At 43.1% G+C, this 16,341-nt stretch overlaps 1 protein-coding gene across 1 annotated transcript; it reads left to right on the top strand.

The window, feature by feature from the left end:
* The first annotated feature begins 3,227 nt into the window (after positions 1-3,227).
* LOC117508962 (extracellular calcium-sensing receptor-like) lies at positions 3,228-15,835 on the top strand. Its single transcript, XM_034168794.1, has 3 exons — positions 3,228-3,261; positions 13,571-14,316; positions 15,671-15,835. The coding sequence occupies exons 1-3, from the start codon at positions 3,228-3,230 to the stop codon at positions 15,833-15,835; spliced, it is 945 nt and encodes a 314-aa protein (XP_034024685.1).
* Positions 15,836-16,341: the final 506 nt, after the last annotated feature.

The following is a 16,341-nucleotide window of genomic DNA, read 5'->3' as shown; positions in this document are numbered from 1 at the left end:
TGTGCCATGCATCCTCGAGTCCTGACACACACAAGCATGGTCTAACAGTAATAAGGAAAAACTCACTCTGATGATTTGAGGAAGAAACTCAAGCAGACCAGACTCCAAGGGGTGACCCTCTGCTTGGGCCATGCTACCCACACACTTGACAATACCATTATACAGGAAATTTTGGGAGTGCATGCTGGTGTGCAGGAGGGGAGGCTTGTTGGAGTATAGGATGGGAGGTCAAATAAATTGTCAGCATTAAGCAACAAGAAAAACTGAAGAAACACTAAGGTGATTGCCAGCCACAAACCCTAAGCTTCACTAAAAGACCCAGACTTTAGATAAAGTTGAGGCCGCATCCCACTCTGTTTACTAATAAAATGAATTTAAAAGGGTAGGAAGCATAGTACCATACTATGCCAGCATGCTCACCAAACAAAAGGGAAAATAAGCACATTTTAAGTCTGGACTTGAAAGGTGTATGATAAGAGAAAGCTCTGTGATCCACAGGCTTTTTAGCAGTCCTCATAATATTTATGTCGAGGTCAAAGGACAATGGAGGATCAAAAATTACCCCAAGGTTCCTCACTTTATCAGTGTGATGTATGTCACACTAGCCTAAGCTAAGTGTAAGTGGGTCAATTTGATGCCAATGTCTCACTGGACCAAGAATCATCATTTCAGTGTTGTCAGAGTTTAAAAGTAGGAAATTGCTAGACATTCAGCTTTTCACTGATGCAAGGCAATCCTCTAAGGATTTTATGTGGATGAGATTACCAGCAGTTATCGGCATGTATTACTCTGACTATCATCGTTTCTGTGTAGGGTCTCAGTTGTCCAGGTGGTTTCCATAGTAGAGAAGCTTGAATCTTCGACTGGACTGGGTTGTTTGACGCGAGGACCAAGCAAGCGAGCCAGAATTTGAGCTGAGGAAGCTTCTGCGATTTGAAGCGAAACATCCTCGCGTCAAGCAACCCAGTCCAGTCGAAGATTCAAGCTTCTCTACTCTGACTATCATCAGCATAGCAATGAATGCTACATGGTAAATGGACATTTATATCACATTTTTCCATCTGCATCATACGCTCAAAGCACTTTACAGTAATGCCTCACATTCACCCCAATGTCTAGGTGCTGCCATACAAGGTGCTCACTACATAACAGGAGCAACTTGAGGATTAAGGACCTTGCCCAAGGGCCCTTATTGATTTTCCGGTCAGCCTGGGATTTGAACCAAGGATCCTCTGGTCTCAAGCCCAGCGCTTAACTACAAGACCATCACCAATATGTGCCCAAGGGGTGCTATATAAAGGGAGTAAAGCAGGCATCCTAAGACAGACCCCTGTGGAACCCCAAATTCCATGTCACTAAAGTTAGAGGTTGTGTTGTTGTACAAAACACAGTGAGAACAACTGGTCACATATGATGTCAACCATGCAAGGGCATTTGTTGGGGTTTGCCTCTGGTTCTGTCTGGTCTGTCCTGGTTCCTGCTCTGTTTGTCTTTCCAGGTGAAGCTGAGGTGAAGTTACTGTGGCAGTTTTCTGTTCAGACGGTGCTTCGTCTGTTGGTGATGCCATGGCTCTTGCCCTGCTGTCAAGACAGCACATGGGAGCTGTCAGAGCGGCGTCTTCACATCAGGGATCCACCCATCCTGTCAAGACAGCACATGGGTTCTGTCAGAGCGGCATCTCAGAGCTGATTGTCATTTCTGCAGAGGAGCGTGTTAACAGATGATTGCCATCTCACCTCGTCAGCACCAGTATTAAACCTTCCAGTGATTTGGGACCAGAATCTCCGGGGTATTTCCAGGTTGATACCAGGTTGTCTCCGGGTTTCCACCGGGTTCCAGTTGTGCTCCAACAATGCACCCAGCCGGTAACCTGGTCTTTAATGTTTGTCTGTTTAAGAATCTTGGTTTGGTGTCTCTTGTCAGTTATGGATCAAATGTACCCTGTTGTGTGTTTTTCCCATTGTGAGCCTCCATGCCCATGAATGTCAACTGTTGTGTTTTCCCGCAGTGAGCCTCCGTGCTCAGTACGTAACTGCTGTGATTTTCCCACTGTGAGCTACCGCGCTCCAGAACATAATTTATTGTGTTTTTCCCGCTGTCTATTCGAGGCTTAGAATGCAACCTGTCGAGTTTAGCCCCCATGCTCAGAAAATAAACTGTTGAGTTGAGCTTCCAAGCTCAGGGGCTGTCTTTTCCTGTTACAAGCTTCCAGGCTTAATTTGCTATATTTTATTTCCTCTGTGGGTTTTCTGGTCCAGACATAACCGGTCATGTATTCCTTTGTGAACTTTTAGGTTCGTAATGTTAAAGTTATCAGTCGTGTTTTTCCTGCTGTGTGAGCTCCAGCTCTTGATATTACTTCAGTTATTTAACACTAGAACTACCAGCCTTTTCACACTAGTCCTTTTTCTCCCGAAGGGTGCCAAATGGCACTGCTGGGGTAATTTACAAATCATTAGGCCGCCTTTTCTTATGTGAATGCAGCCATTAGATCGGAATGTGCCAGTACCTGAGTCACCAGCAGTTTGAGCCGATAGTGCTGATTCTTATACTTTGCCTTCAAATGATCATTTGTTGCTTTCTGTTCCATTTGCCTGCACAGAACTGGGGAAAAAGGGCTTTTGTTTACTCGGCTCTGTCTACATGGATCATGTTGCAAAAAGACTGGAAATTAACTGAACTTATTTCATTGAGCACGTTTAAGTCCACGTTTAAGACTGAGAGCACTTGAGATGACCTCTTTAAATTGTAACTTTTTTTGTTCATCTTTTTTATTTTAATTGTGTGAATTTAATTCGAATTGTAGTGTAACTTTTTCTGCCTCTTGACCAGGACTCCCTTGCAAAAGAAATTTTTAATCTCAGTGAGACTTTCCTGGTTAAATAAATGTTAATAATAATAATAATAATAATAATTTACTTTGATGTCCACGAATGTATGAAGTTGACTGCTTTTTAATATATACAAGTCCATCTCACAAAATTAGAATATTGTGAAAAAGTTCAATACTTTTTCTCAGATATTTTAGAACATGACATATAAACATTACATATAAACTAAAATGTTTCTGTAAGGGTTGTGAGTGGGACCCCAAAGCAGGAACAAGGTTGGTGGTGAAAAAACAGCAAAAAACAAAACAAAAAAAACACCGGTTTATTGTGCAAAACAACACACCGGAAATAAAAAAGGATCCAAAAAACAGTCAACAAAAGCACAAACAAAGCATAATGGCAGGCTGGATCAAGGTCAAGATCAGCGCAGGTCAGCTGACCGCCGATGAGGGATGAGCGAGTACACCACTAACTGTATCTGTATCTGTATCTATTCAACCATCTAAATGATCTGTATCTGTACTCGGAGTGGGCAGGGCCTAAACTGGAAGTGAGCGTGGTTTGGCCAGAAATGGGCGGGGCTTAAATCATTACATTATTTTAACCCTGAAATTGATATGGATTGATCAGAAGTTGCCATATTTATTGTTTATTTGAAAACTATTTACAGAACAGCCTCAAATTTGAGATTCAAATCAATGATTTTGATCACAAAAGTAAGAAAGGAAGGAAGACACAAGGCACATCGATCTGGCGAAGAACAAAGTCAAAGTGTGATGCTTATAAAGCACCCAGGTGATTAAGAATAGGTGTGCAGAGAAGCTCCCAGAACCGGGGAGTGGCCAGACAGAAAGAGACACCCACCACCAAGAGCCAAGAGAGGGAGACAAGAAGAAGTAGGACAGAGAAAACCCAAGCAGAAAGACAGAGCAAGAGACAGACAGAACACAAAAACAACCCAACAATCCAACCGACGGCTTAGGAGCAGAAGAGTGAGAAGCATGAAACTCACACACAAGACCAGGGTCCAAAATAAACTGGGAGGGAATCCAGGACCACTCCTCGGGGCCATAACCCTCCCAGTCCACCAAGTACTGAAAGCCACGGCCCTGCTGCCTGGAAGCCAGAAGGCACCACATAATGAAGACGGGCCCCCATCCACAAACCGGGCAGCGGCGGGGGATTGGCAGGTGGGCACAAAGGGCTGGAATGGACTGGTTTATATGGCTGACGTGGAAAGTCAGCCATCTTGGAAGGCTGACTTTGGACCTTGGAAGATGAAGACGGACTGGATTAATGACCTTAGCTACAGAGATAGGGCCAACAAACCTGGGAGCCATCTTCCGAGGCACACCACGAAGCAGCAGGTGTTGTGTGGATAGGCAGACCTGTTGTTACGGAATGTAAGAGGGTGTCACTGACTGTATACAATCTGCCGCCACCTTGTAACTTTTGGAGGACTGCAACAGGGCTCTCAGGTCTGCCAGCACCGCATGATGAGTCACAGAGCAGAAGGTACAGGCGAGCACAGAACTCTGGAGGTGAATAGAGAAGGTTGATGACCAAAAACAACGTGGAACAGAGAAAAACCAGAGGCAGCAGTAGGCAGGCAATTATGTGCTAGTTCAATTCATATATATATATATACGAGGTCTGTGAGAAAAGTATCCGACCTTATTATTTAAAAAAAAAAAACATATGGATTTGAATCACGTGTGATTACATCAGCCAAGCTTGAACCCTCGTGGGCATGCAAGAGTTTTTTCACGCCTGTCGGTGATGTCATTCACCTGTGAGCACGCCTTGTGGAAGGAGTGGTCCAGCCCCCTCGTCGGAATTCCTTTGTCTGAGAAGTTGCTGAGAGACTGGCGCTGTGCTTGATCAAAATTTTTTCAAAAACTGTGAGGCACATCCGAGTGGACACCATTCGAGAAATTCAGCTGGTTTTCAGTGAAAATTTTAACGGCTGATGAGAGATTTTGGATTGTTTCTATCGCTGTAAGGACTGCCCATGGAGCGGGACGTCGCGCAGCGCTCTGAGGCGACGTCGTCATCCTGTTTCAAGCTGAAAACCTCCAAATTTAAGCCTCTGTTGACCCAGGACATCGTGAGAGAACAGAGAACTTTCAGAAGAGGTCGGAATCAGAATAAATCAGAAGTGCCTGACTCCGTGGTATAACTCACAAACTCGCAGCTTAAAGCAGTAACCCGTAAGTTGGAGAGGAAATGGCGTCTCACTAATTTAGAAGATCTTCACTTAAGATCTTCACGTCTGTTGCTCTATAAAAAAGCCCTCCGTAAAGCTAGGACATCTTACTACTCATCACTAATTGAAGAAAATAAGAACAACCCCAGGTTTCTTTTCAGCACTGTAGCCAGGCTGACAAAGAGTCAGAGCTCTATTGAGCCGAGTATTCCTTTAACTTTAACTAGTAATGACTTCATGACTTTCTTTGCTAATAAAATTTTAACTATTAGAGAAAAAATTACTCATAACCATCCCAAAGACGTATCGTTATCTATGCCGGTATTTGGTTAGACTCTTTCTCTCCGATTGTTCTGTCTGAGTTATTTTCATTAGTTACTTCCTCCTAACCATCAACATGTCTATTAGACCCCATTCCTACTAGGCTGCTCAAGGAAGCCCTACCATTATTTAATGCTTCAATCTTAAATATGATCAATCTATCTTATTAGTTGGCTATGTACCACAGGCTTTTAAGGTGGCAGTAATTAAACCATTACTTAAAAAGCCATCACTTGACCCAGCTATCTTAGCTAATTATAGGCCAATCTCCAACCTTCCTTTTCTTTCAAAAATTCTTGAAAGGGTAGTTGTAAAACAGCTAACTGATCATCTGCAGAGGAATGGTCTATTTGAAGAGTTTCAGTCAGGTTTTAGAATTCATCATAGTACAGAAACAGCATTAGTGAAGGTTACAAATGATCTTCTTATGGCCTCAGACAGTGGACTCATCTCTGTGCTTGTTCTGTTAGACCTCAGTGCTGCTTTTGATACTGTTGACCATAAAATTTTATTACAGAGATTAGAGCATGCCATACATATTAAAGGCACTGCGCTGCGGTGGTTTGAATAATATTTATCTAATAGATTACACAAAAAAATGACACACGGTCATTTTTGATCAGGTTATGCCATTCAATGTGCATATTAAACAAATATGTAGGACTGCTTTTTTGCATTTGCGCAATATCTCTAAAATTAGAAAGGTCTTGTCTCAGAGTGATGCTGAAAAACTAATTCATGCATTTATTTCCTCTAGGCTGGACTATTGTAATTCATTATTATCAGGTTGTCCTAAAAGTTCCCTGAAAAGCCTTCAGTTAATTCCATATGCTGCAGCTAGAGTGCTAACAGGGACTAGAAGGAGAGAGCATATCTCAACCATATTGGCCTCTCTTCATTGGCTTCCTGTTAATTCTACAATAGAATTTAAAATTCTTCTTCTTACTTATAAGGTTTGAATAATCAGGTCCCATCTTATCTTAGGGACCTCATAGTACCATATCACCCCAATAGAGTGCTTTGCTCTCAGACTGCAGGCTTACTTGTAGTTCCTAGGGTTTGTAAGAGTAGAATGGGAGGCAGAGCCTTCAGCTTTCAGGCTCCTCTCCTGTGGAACCAGCTCCCAATTCAGATCAGGGAGACAGACACCCTCTCTACTTTTAAGATTAGGCTTAAAACCTTCCTTTTGCTAAAGCTTATAGTTAGGGCTGGATCAGGTGACCCTGAACCATCCCTTAGTTATGCTGCTATAGACTTAGACTGCTGGGGAGTTCCCATGATGCACTGTTTCTTTCTCTTTTTGCTCTGTATGCACCACTCTGCATTTAATCATTAGTGATTGATCTCTGCTCTCTTCCACAGCATGTCTTTTTCCTGGTTCTCTCCCTCAGCCCCAACCAGTCCCAGCAGAAGACTGCATCTCCCTGAGCCTGGTTCTGCTGGAGGTTTCTTCCTGTTAAAAGGGAGTTTTTCCTTCCCACTGTTGCCAAGTGCTTGCTCACGGGGGTCGTTTTGACCGTTGGGGTTTTTCCATAATTATTGTATGGCCTTGCCTTACAATATAAGGCGCCTTGGGCAACTGTTTGTTGTGATTTGACACTATATAAATAAAACTGATTTGATTTGATTTGATAATAAAAGTAAGTCCCTTCGGCTGCTCCCTTGTTTGCACTTGGGGTCACCACAGCAAATCCAAGGTGGATCTGCATATTGAATTTGCACAAGTTTTACGCCGGATGCCCTTGTGGCAGGGGTGGGATTTGAACCCGGAACCTTCTGAACTGAAACCAAGCGCATTAACCACTTGGCCACCACCCCTGCTATAATTTTATTACTGGTAAATTTTAGAATTAATTTAGATGGTAAATTTAGAATTAATTTAGATGAGATATTCTCATTATCTCACAGGAATATATCACAATTACCTGGGAACTACTTTTTGCGCAGGAATCCATCAAGCACGTCGGCTGCGGGTGCGTACTAACACAGAATACCCAGAAACTGGTTCGAAGTTCGGCTAAAATAAAAGCGTCCACTTTTAGCTTGCCATAAGCTAAGCTAGTGGCGCTCGTGAGAGTGTGGAATAGTCCCTCTGTGACACCAGAACTTTGGGCCACAGTTGCTCTGCCAGATCATGGTTTCTATGCCGGAGGTCGTCCATCAGGTTGTTGAGTTGCAGTGGGGCTGGGCCAATGAGGGACTGGCATGGTCTGCTACAGGTGTAATCCATTGGTTGGGTGTCTATTGTAGTGGTTGCTGGCTTGAATGTCTCCTGTCAGCAGAGACTCAACTCCGTCTACTGAGCCTCTCTCTTTGCGCCACAAGTTGAAAGAATCATTGTCAGTCATTGTCTCAGTTGCTGCAGGCATCAGTCGATTCTGTGTGCACGTGATGAAATGTTCCCATGATCCACAAAGCAAAAAATAAAATAAATGTTAAAATTACTCGGTTTGCGTCCATGTGGAGCAGAGATGGTGTGCGACACTGTGCGCACACTCGATCCCATGCAACTGCTCCTGCAGACCATTCTGTAAAAAATGGCTGATGCCACTACAGAGTCAAAGAAGGTTATCAAGAGTACCCCCTACACTCCAAAGGACCTGATTCGCCTCAGCAGGTAGAGTTTGCTCTGGCCTTTCTTATAAAGTGCAGTAGTCGTTGTTTGACCAGTCCAGTTTATTGTTTAGGTGAACACCCAGGTAATTCTAATGCCACGTTCACACCAGGCGCGATCAGACGCTACAAATTCACGGGGGTCGCGTGGTGAAGGATGCGCCTCCTTCGCCCGGTGTGTCGCTCTGCTTGGGTGGACTTTCGCTGCGAAAATTCACCCCGGTGCGTCATCAAATAGGAGGAGCTTCCATTCCGCTCGGCGTCAAGTCATCATGATGGACCTTGATCACACGGAGCGAGTTGTTGTGAAAAGCTCCCAATACAGAGAGTATCATTATTTGCTGCAGGAGCTGCGTCTGGATGACAGCCACTTCAGCGGTCCTTCTGCCTCTGCAGGACCCAGTTTGAGGACCACTGTCCCATTCACGCGCGCACATGTAAACAATAAAAAACAAGAAACTCCACTGCTTGCTGCAGCTCGCACTTCCCCCAAAAAACTCTGTCATAATTGTGTTTAGAAACAAGTCACCATTTGTTTTATTATTCATCTGTGTAGCTAATTAATAAAATATTCTCCACAGACAATTCGCTCGCGCGCGCACATAAGATTAAAAAAAAAGAAAGAAAGAAAGACAGAAAGAAACTCCGCTGCTTGCTGTGAGGCTGCTCCTCGCTCTTTCTCCAAAAAACTCTGTCATAATTGTCTTTAGAAACCAGTCACCATTTGCTTTATTATACATCTGTGTAGTTAATAAGTAAAATAATCTCCATGGACGATTCCCTCGCGCGCACGTAAAATAAAAATAAAAGAAACTCCACTCCCCCTGCTGTGGTGCTGCTGCTCGCCTCGAAAAGCTCTCTCATAATGTGAAATAAAGGACAAAAGAGACATAAGTCCTGCTCACAGGCTGCTACCAGAGACAGGACATGTTCAAATCTTCAGTCAAACTCCAGACATCTCCACGTCACTACATATTCAGTCCCTGATTGGTCATCGCGGCGCGAAGAGATGAAAAAGTTCAGTTTTTTCAACTTGGGGAGGAGGGCAACTCGACGTGACGTGACGCAATATTGTGCTACAAACGTGCAATACGCTCAAATCGCTTCACCTCGCGTTCCATCGCGTCGCGCTGCGCGGTTTGGCGCCAAAACGCGTCATTACATAGGAATTACATGGCAACCTGTGGCTGCAGTCGCTCGTGTTGCACCCAGTGTGAACGCAGCATAAGAGTCTACTATCTCAATATCTGTTCTCTGGATCTTCAATAGTGTCACTGGAGAGCCTGCAATAAGAGCCGATGAAACAATATATAACTTGTGTTTCCCCCTGGTAGAAAAGTGAGGATTTGTCCTTTCATTAAAATAAAGAACTAAATAAATAATAATAAAAATAAATCACACACAGTTTTTGAAATAGCCTGGATATACATACTGGACAAACCCTGCTTCATGTCACACATATTATTCCAGGAATTTGTAACAGTATGGTCAAAATAACAGACACAGCCCTCCAAAACACCTAGTGGCAGCCGCTGAGCTGCAGATGCTGTGAGAGTTGGAGGTGCTTAGCTCAGCAGCTGTCCCTCAAACTGACTACATCCTTGTCTTAAAATGTCTTCATAATAAATTTGCACAAATTGATACAAATCAATATCTTGGCTTAATCTTGCAGAGAAGTGGATGATATTTTTTTGCCAATTACCAATGCAGATCTGGCTGTATTCGCTGTGGCGACCCCGAACAAAACTGGAAGCAACCGAATGAACAACAACATCATATTTTAAGTAAGTAAGTGTTTATATTAAAGGCATTTGAACTGTTCAAGTCATGCTTGAACTAGATTTTGTTTATAGCGGCATTTCTTCGTACCTCATCATGCAATTGTGAGACTTTCAGAATTTTTAATAGGAAATCTGAGCCAAACTTAACTGTAAATGATCTATAAAATGTGGTATTGCACAATGCGACCCCTGTAAACTTTGTAAATTGAATGCAAGTATAGAATGTTTTTTCTTTCTGAGGCAAACAGATACTCAAAATGCTTTACAATGTTACATCACATTCACCCATTCACTCACACACCACATCATACTGCTGAGCTGCACTACAAAATAATATGTGTTCTTTCCTTCAAAAAGTAGAAAAATAAAGCACAGCTATGTTTTTAAAAAGCAGTCTCCCTCACCAAAAATACAGTCTGTCCAATCTTCTGTCAGTGAGCTTTAATCTCATTCTATTGTCTTGTTGTCAGGGTGATGTGATGGAAGTTTCATCCCATCATTCTTTTTACACTGCAGAGTCTGCACACATCAAACTTGGAGTCTTACTAAAGTTAAATAAATTAATACCTTGTGGCTTGCAGTGAATTTCTATGACTGCTGAAATCTCAGTGCGTGCCAGTATTACAGGGGTACTTTGAATTACAACCTTTTGATCCTGCAGTGTCCTGGGACATACACTGACAGACGTCATGGTGCATTCGCAGTTAAATTGGATTCATTCTTAGGACAACATTTCTCCAGGGTGCCACACATAATCAAAAGTCAGCACTTTCCAAAATAAGCATGTTAAGATGACACATTGCTGTAAAGGTGACAGGAACACAGATGAGCTTCCCTGAGATGGTGTCCGACAAACTGTGCAAAAAGTCTTTGGTTGTACAATCACCTGTGTCACTGGTTTCAGGTGATCTGTCAGCAGGATGTGGTGGTCCTGTGCTAGTGTGGTTACACATGGTCTGTGGTTGTGAGGCCAGGGAGATATACTGTGACATTCTCTCTCAGAAATGATATTAGATGGGGCTTTTGGTTGTGAAATGAACATTCAATTCAGAGGCAACAGTTCTGGTGGACATTCTTGCAGTCAACATGCCAATTGTACACTTTGTGGCATTGTGTTGTGTGATAAAACTACAACATTTATTGTGAGCTTTTATTGTAACTTGTGCAGTGACCATGCTTATGATGTTGTTATTGTTCTGCACACTTAAGGGCAGGTATGGTTATTAGTGTCATATTAATAGTTGTCATTGGTCACTACTAATATTAAATAAATGTATTAATTAAAAAATGATTTCATAAATTGTATACATTTATAAAATTAATGAATCCATGTGTGTGTATGAGTGCACGTGTGTGTGTGTGTGTGTGTGTGTGTGTGTGTGTGTGTGTGTGTGTGTGTGTGTGTGTGTGTGTGTGTGTGTGTGTGTGTGTGTGTGTGTGTTGGATGCAACAGTCCACATTATATATTGTGTACACACAAAATGGACAAATGCTTGGCACTGGCGGATGGATTAGGTGCACTCTTTCTTTGCATGGCTGGCCTGTGTTGCCCATGGCTACTGCTTTTCTTCAGATGGGGTAGGGAACTGGTTCTGTGCCTGAGCGGTCGGTGACTCATACTCAGGTGATATACAGTTTACATAACCTGCCAGAATTCTTGTTTTTTTTTTACTCATGGTTTGTGGTTGTGTGAAGCCAATTGTCAACATCTGTGTTTACTCTTTTATATCACTAACTAACCAAATGACCTGATCAATAGTTTACATACCCTGGTGATATTGGCCTGATAACATGCACACAAGGTTGACATAAACGGGTTTGAATGGCACAAAAGGTAACCATCCTCAACTTTTATCTGTTGGCTTGTAATCAGTGTGTGTGTGTATAAAAGGTCAGTGAGTTTCTGGGCTCCTGACAGACCCTTGCATCTTTCATCCAGTGCTGTACTGATGTTTCTGGTTGCTGAGTCATAGGGAAAGCAAAAGAATTGACAAAGAAAAGGTAATTGAACTGTATAAGAGAGGAAAGGGATATAAAACGATATCCAAGGGACTGAGAATGCCAATCAACAGTGTTCAAACTGCAATTAAGCAGTGGAAAATCATTATTTTCCCCATGAGATCCACTCTCCTCTCCTCTCGGGAATGACCACTATATGATCCTCTGTTGATACGGTCCTCTGCTGGCTGGGCTCTGGGATCTACTCGAATCACTCCTTGATGTGCCTGAACTGCCATATCTCTATGACACAGCACGATGTCCAGCTGCACTTGGGGTGTGTGCATGTTTTGATTTGATTTGGTTTAGTTGGCAATAACATACATGCACACAAATAAACACTACAATATGTATATAAAATTGCTGAGGATAACAAAACAATGCATTAAAGTTATTTCGATTGTGGTCCCCCCACCCCCCAAAACAAATCTGGATCACACATGTAGTCAAACTCCCCCACCAGGGGACAGGACTTGTCCAGCCCACTACCCCTGCCTGCACACTAGGTTGTAACTGGCCCAGCAGCAGAGCCAGTTGGCCGGAGGCTGCTGGACTCACTTGGCCATGATCGCACCACTTCCAGAAACACTGTTCCCCTCCAATCATGTAAAAGGATGAGTGTGTCGTCAACCCCTCACAAGTTCTCTCACACTTTCTGACTCATGGAAACTAAATTCAGAAGGGTTCAAGATGCCCATGATAATGCTATGACTCTTTAGACAGAAAATGTGTCACATTTTTTTTTTTTGACCTGTTCAAAATTCAACCTACATGAGAATGACACCCTGTGACTCATGCGAGGAGAATGCAAATCCCCGCGGAAGTATCGAGAAATTTCACAACTTCCCTCGTGAATGCCATTTGCACTCTGTCGAATGAGCTCGTCAGCTTGTGGAGGAGCAGGGGAGACAGAAAATGTGGTTGTTCATTGATAGCAAAATGTCCTTGAGACAAGGTCTCTTCAGAGCTGCTGGGATGACTTTCAAACAAGTGGTTACTTGGAGAGACAAAGACTAGATTATCACTTACATTTGGTAAGAACATCATCTTCAAATTTGGCCATGGCGTGCATTTCTCTGGGTCATGATCATGATCCTCATAACTGTGATCCTCAGTTATGAGGATCACAGAGGCTGGAGAAGGACAAGGGGATGCCCACATTTCACCTGGCTGTAGCATTTCAGCCCATTCTCATGTTTTTTTTTTTTTGTTTTTTTCATGTTCGGGTCACAAAATGAGTCAAATTTTCGTGACTGGATTTTTTTTTTAACTCACTATTACTAACCCTACTCCTACCCCCAACCCCTAACCTTAACCATAACCTAACCCTACTCCTTCCCCAACCTAACCATAACCACCCGACTCCCCCGCTTCACTTTTAATTTTATGCAGCCATCACGGAATGAATTAGAATGAATTTGTGCTGCCATGATGAAAATGAGGCGCTTTCGTGACAATATCATGAACCAATAGATTAATGTATATTTCATGCTGCTGAATCACAACTTGCCCTGAAACCAGGTTGAGCAGTTTCAGTGATTACTTAGGCAAGGTTGGAATGGCCGGTTGTCTTCTTGGGTCATTGCTATCCAGGACCACATGTGGTTCTCTGGTGTGGAGGTTGTGCAAATAGACAGCACCACTGCATGCTCCCAGACCTGATGTGTAAACAAGTTTGAGGGAAAATAAGTCATTCTTGTTCAAATGATATAGATATTTTACTTCATTAAGGAAAACAAAAATGTGCATTTGTATTTTAGCATTTATCTACTTGGCTAAGTGTAATTAAAATACATTTTCTGTCCCTTTCTATTTGTTAGACTCCATGGACTGCACCAGTTGTCCAGAGGACTTTTGGTCTAGTCCCCAGCGTGATCAATGTGTTCCTAAGGAAACTGAGTTTCTGTCCTACCATGAGCCTCTGGGTATCTGCTTAACAGCTGCTTCATTGCTTGGGACATTTGTCTGTGCTGTTGTCCTCGGGATCTTCACATATTATTGCAGTACACCAATGGTGCGTGCCAGTAATTCAGAACTGAGCTTCCACCTTATAATTTCTCTAAAGCTGTGCTTCCTATGCTCACTCCTGTTCATTGGCCATCTGAAGCTGTGGACATGCCAGCTGAGGCATGCAGCGTTTGGGATCAGCTTTGTACTTTGTGTCTCATGTATCCTGGTAAAGACTATTGTGGTTCTGGCTGTGTTTAAGTCCTCCAAACCAGGAGGTGGGGCCAGACTAAAATGGTTTGGTGTCATGCAAGAGAGAGGGACAGTTCTCGCTTTGAGCTCTGTCCAGGCAGTAATTAGCACTGTTTGGCTTGTCTCTTCCTCTCCAGTTCCTCATAAAAACACTCAGTATCACAATGACAAAATAGTTTATGAATGTGTTGTTGGCTCCACAGCTGGTTTTGCAGTGTTACTGGGCTATATCAGCTTTCTGGCTGTCCTCAGCCTTCTGCTGCATTCATGGCCAGGAATCTTCCTGGACAGTTTTAATGAGGCTAAACTCATCACTTTCAGCATGCTGATATTCTGTGCTGTGTGGGTGGCATTTGTCCCCACTTACGAGGTGTATTAGAAAACTAACCGGCAGTTTTATTAAAAAAAAAAAACTATGGATTTGAATCACATGCGATTACACCAGACATGCTGAACCCTCGTGCGCATGCGTGAGTTTTTCACGCCTGTCGGTGACGTCATTCGCCTGTGGGCAGGCTTTGAGTGAGCACTGGTCCAGCCCTCTCGGCTGAAATCCTTTGTCTGAGACGCTGCTGGAGACGGCACGCGTGCTTTATCAAAATTTTTCGGGACCTGTGAGGGATATCCGAGTGGACACTATTCGAGAAATTCTGCTGGTTTTCGGTGAAAAGTTTAACGGCTGATGAGAGGTTGTGGAGTTTCTTTCGCTTTAAGGACAGCTCACAAAGCGGATCGGCGCGGCGCGGTCGGAGGTGGCGTCCGTCTGGCTGTTTCGACCTGAAAACTTCCCTAATTTAAGGCTCTGTTCACCCAGGACGTCGTCAGAGAACAGAGAAGTTTCAGAGGAAGTCGGCATGAGGAGTTATTGCAGACATTCCACTGTTTAAAGGAGATTTTTGTAATGAAAAGAACATGCGGGCAATTAGCTGAGTCGGTTCCGTGACGTCGCCGCAAATCGTCTGCACCGCGCGCGGACAGGAAAAACACCTCCGTGTTGAAAACCATTTGTAAATTCAGGCGGCTTTTGATGGCTTTCAACAAGTGAGTATCTGAGAAATTGTTTAAACAGCTGGGCATGTTCCAACTTGTCCATTAAGGTTTCCAATGGAGGGTTTTTCCTGTCGCGTCCCCCCGCGGTTGGGTTCGGGCCCGGCATGCGAATCTGCCCGCACGTTCTTTCATTACAAAATCTCCTTTAACAGTGGAATGTCCGCATAAACTCCTCATGCCGACCTCTTCTGAAACTTCTCTGTTCTCTGACGACAACCTGGGTGAACAGAGCCTGAAATGTGGAAGTTTTCAGCTTGAAACAGTGAGACGACGCCGCCTCGGAGCGCAGATCGTCGTCAGGCGCCGTGGGCCGTCCTTAAAGCTACACTTACAGACCAAAATCTCTCATCAGCCGTTAAAATTTTTACAGAAAACCAGCTGAATTTATCGAATGGTGTCCACTCAGTTGTGCCTTACAGTTTTTGAAAAAATTTTGATCAAACAAAGCAGCAGTTTCTGAGCCATTCCTAAACAATGAAAAAAACGACGAGAGGGTGGGCCACTCCTCACTCAAAGACTGCCCACAGGCGAATGACGTAACCGACACGCGTGAAAAAACTCTTGCATGCCCACGAGGGTTCAAGCATGTCTGATGTAATCACACATGATTCAAATCCATATGGTTTTTGAAAAAAATAATAAGGTCGGATACTTTTCTAACAGACCTCGTATATCACCTCTCCCGAAAATATTCAGATGCAGTGGAAGTATTTGCCATCCTGGCCTCCAGTTTTGGCCTCTTGGTTGCACTGTTTGGACCAAAATGTTACATTATCCTCCTACGACCTGAGAGAAACACAAAGAAGGCAATCATGAGCCGAGGCATTGAGAGTTGAAGCAGCATTTCTATAGAAACAAAAAAAAAACTAAATTACTTTTTATTCTTTATGCAACTACGTATCCAAAAAAACTATGCTCAGGATTATCATAGTGCAATGAAAGTTGCACTTTTCATTGGACAGCAGAGCAGGAGTTCGGATGACTTGATGTGACAGGCAATGCTTCCATTTGTGTTTGCTTTTCAGAATGCCTAAGAAGGTTGCCACAATAGTAGCTTAATTTGACAGGAATACTGTAGTGTTAGTCATTGTAGTTATTGTCAGATATGTCACTTTCATCATAATCCACATCTACCAGCCTTGACGTCAAGTTCAGCCTCCTTGTCCATGCTCTCAAGGTCATTATCGATGTTATCAGTTCTGTCCTCTGATCTTTCCACTGCCTCTTTCTTTGCCTGAAAAAGTAAAAATCAGTAAACATGTTGTTAATAAATGCTCACAATTTGTTGAAGTGATAAAGATCTTTTAAAAAAATCTAAATAATTATTTACCCTTTTTGGTGC

This window comes from Thalassophryne amazonica, chromosome 4 (assembly GCF_902500255.1).
Source record: "Thalassophryne amazonica chromosome 4, fThaAma1.1, whole genome shotgun sequence".
Taxonomy (NCBI): Eukaryota; Metazoa; Chordata; class Actinopteri; order Batrachoidiformes; family Batrachoididae; genus Thalassophryne; species Thalassophryne amazonica.
This window is presented reverse-complemented; position numbering and strand designations above follow the sequence as displayed.

What these genes read in the sequence shown, in the direction of transcription:
- LOC117508962 (XM_034168794.1), top strand. Translation starts at nt 3,228, where the DNA reads ATGGCAGGCTGGATCAAGGTCAAGATCAGCGCAG. An exon ending in CAAGGTCAAGATCAGCGCAG is followed by an intron (nt 3,262 to 13,570) that starts GTCAGCTGACCG and finishes TCTATTTGTTAG; the next exon opens with ACTCCATGGACTGCACCAGT. An exon ending in TGGCATTTGTCCCCACTTAC is followed by an intron (nt 14,317 to 15,670) that starts GAGGTGTATTAG and finishes ACAGACCTCGTA; the next exon opens with TATCACCTCTCCCGAAAATA.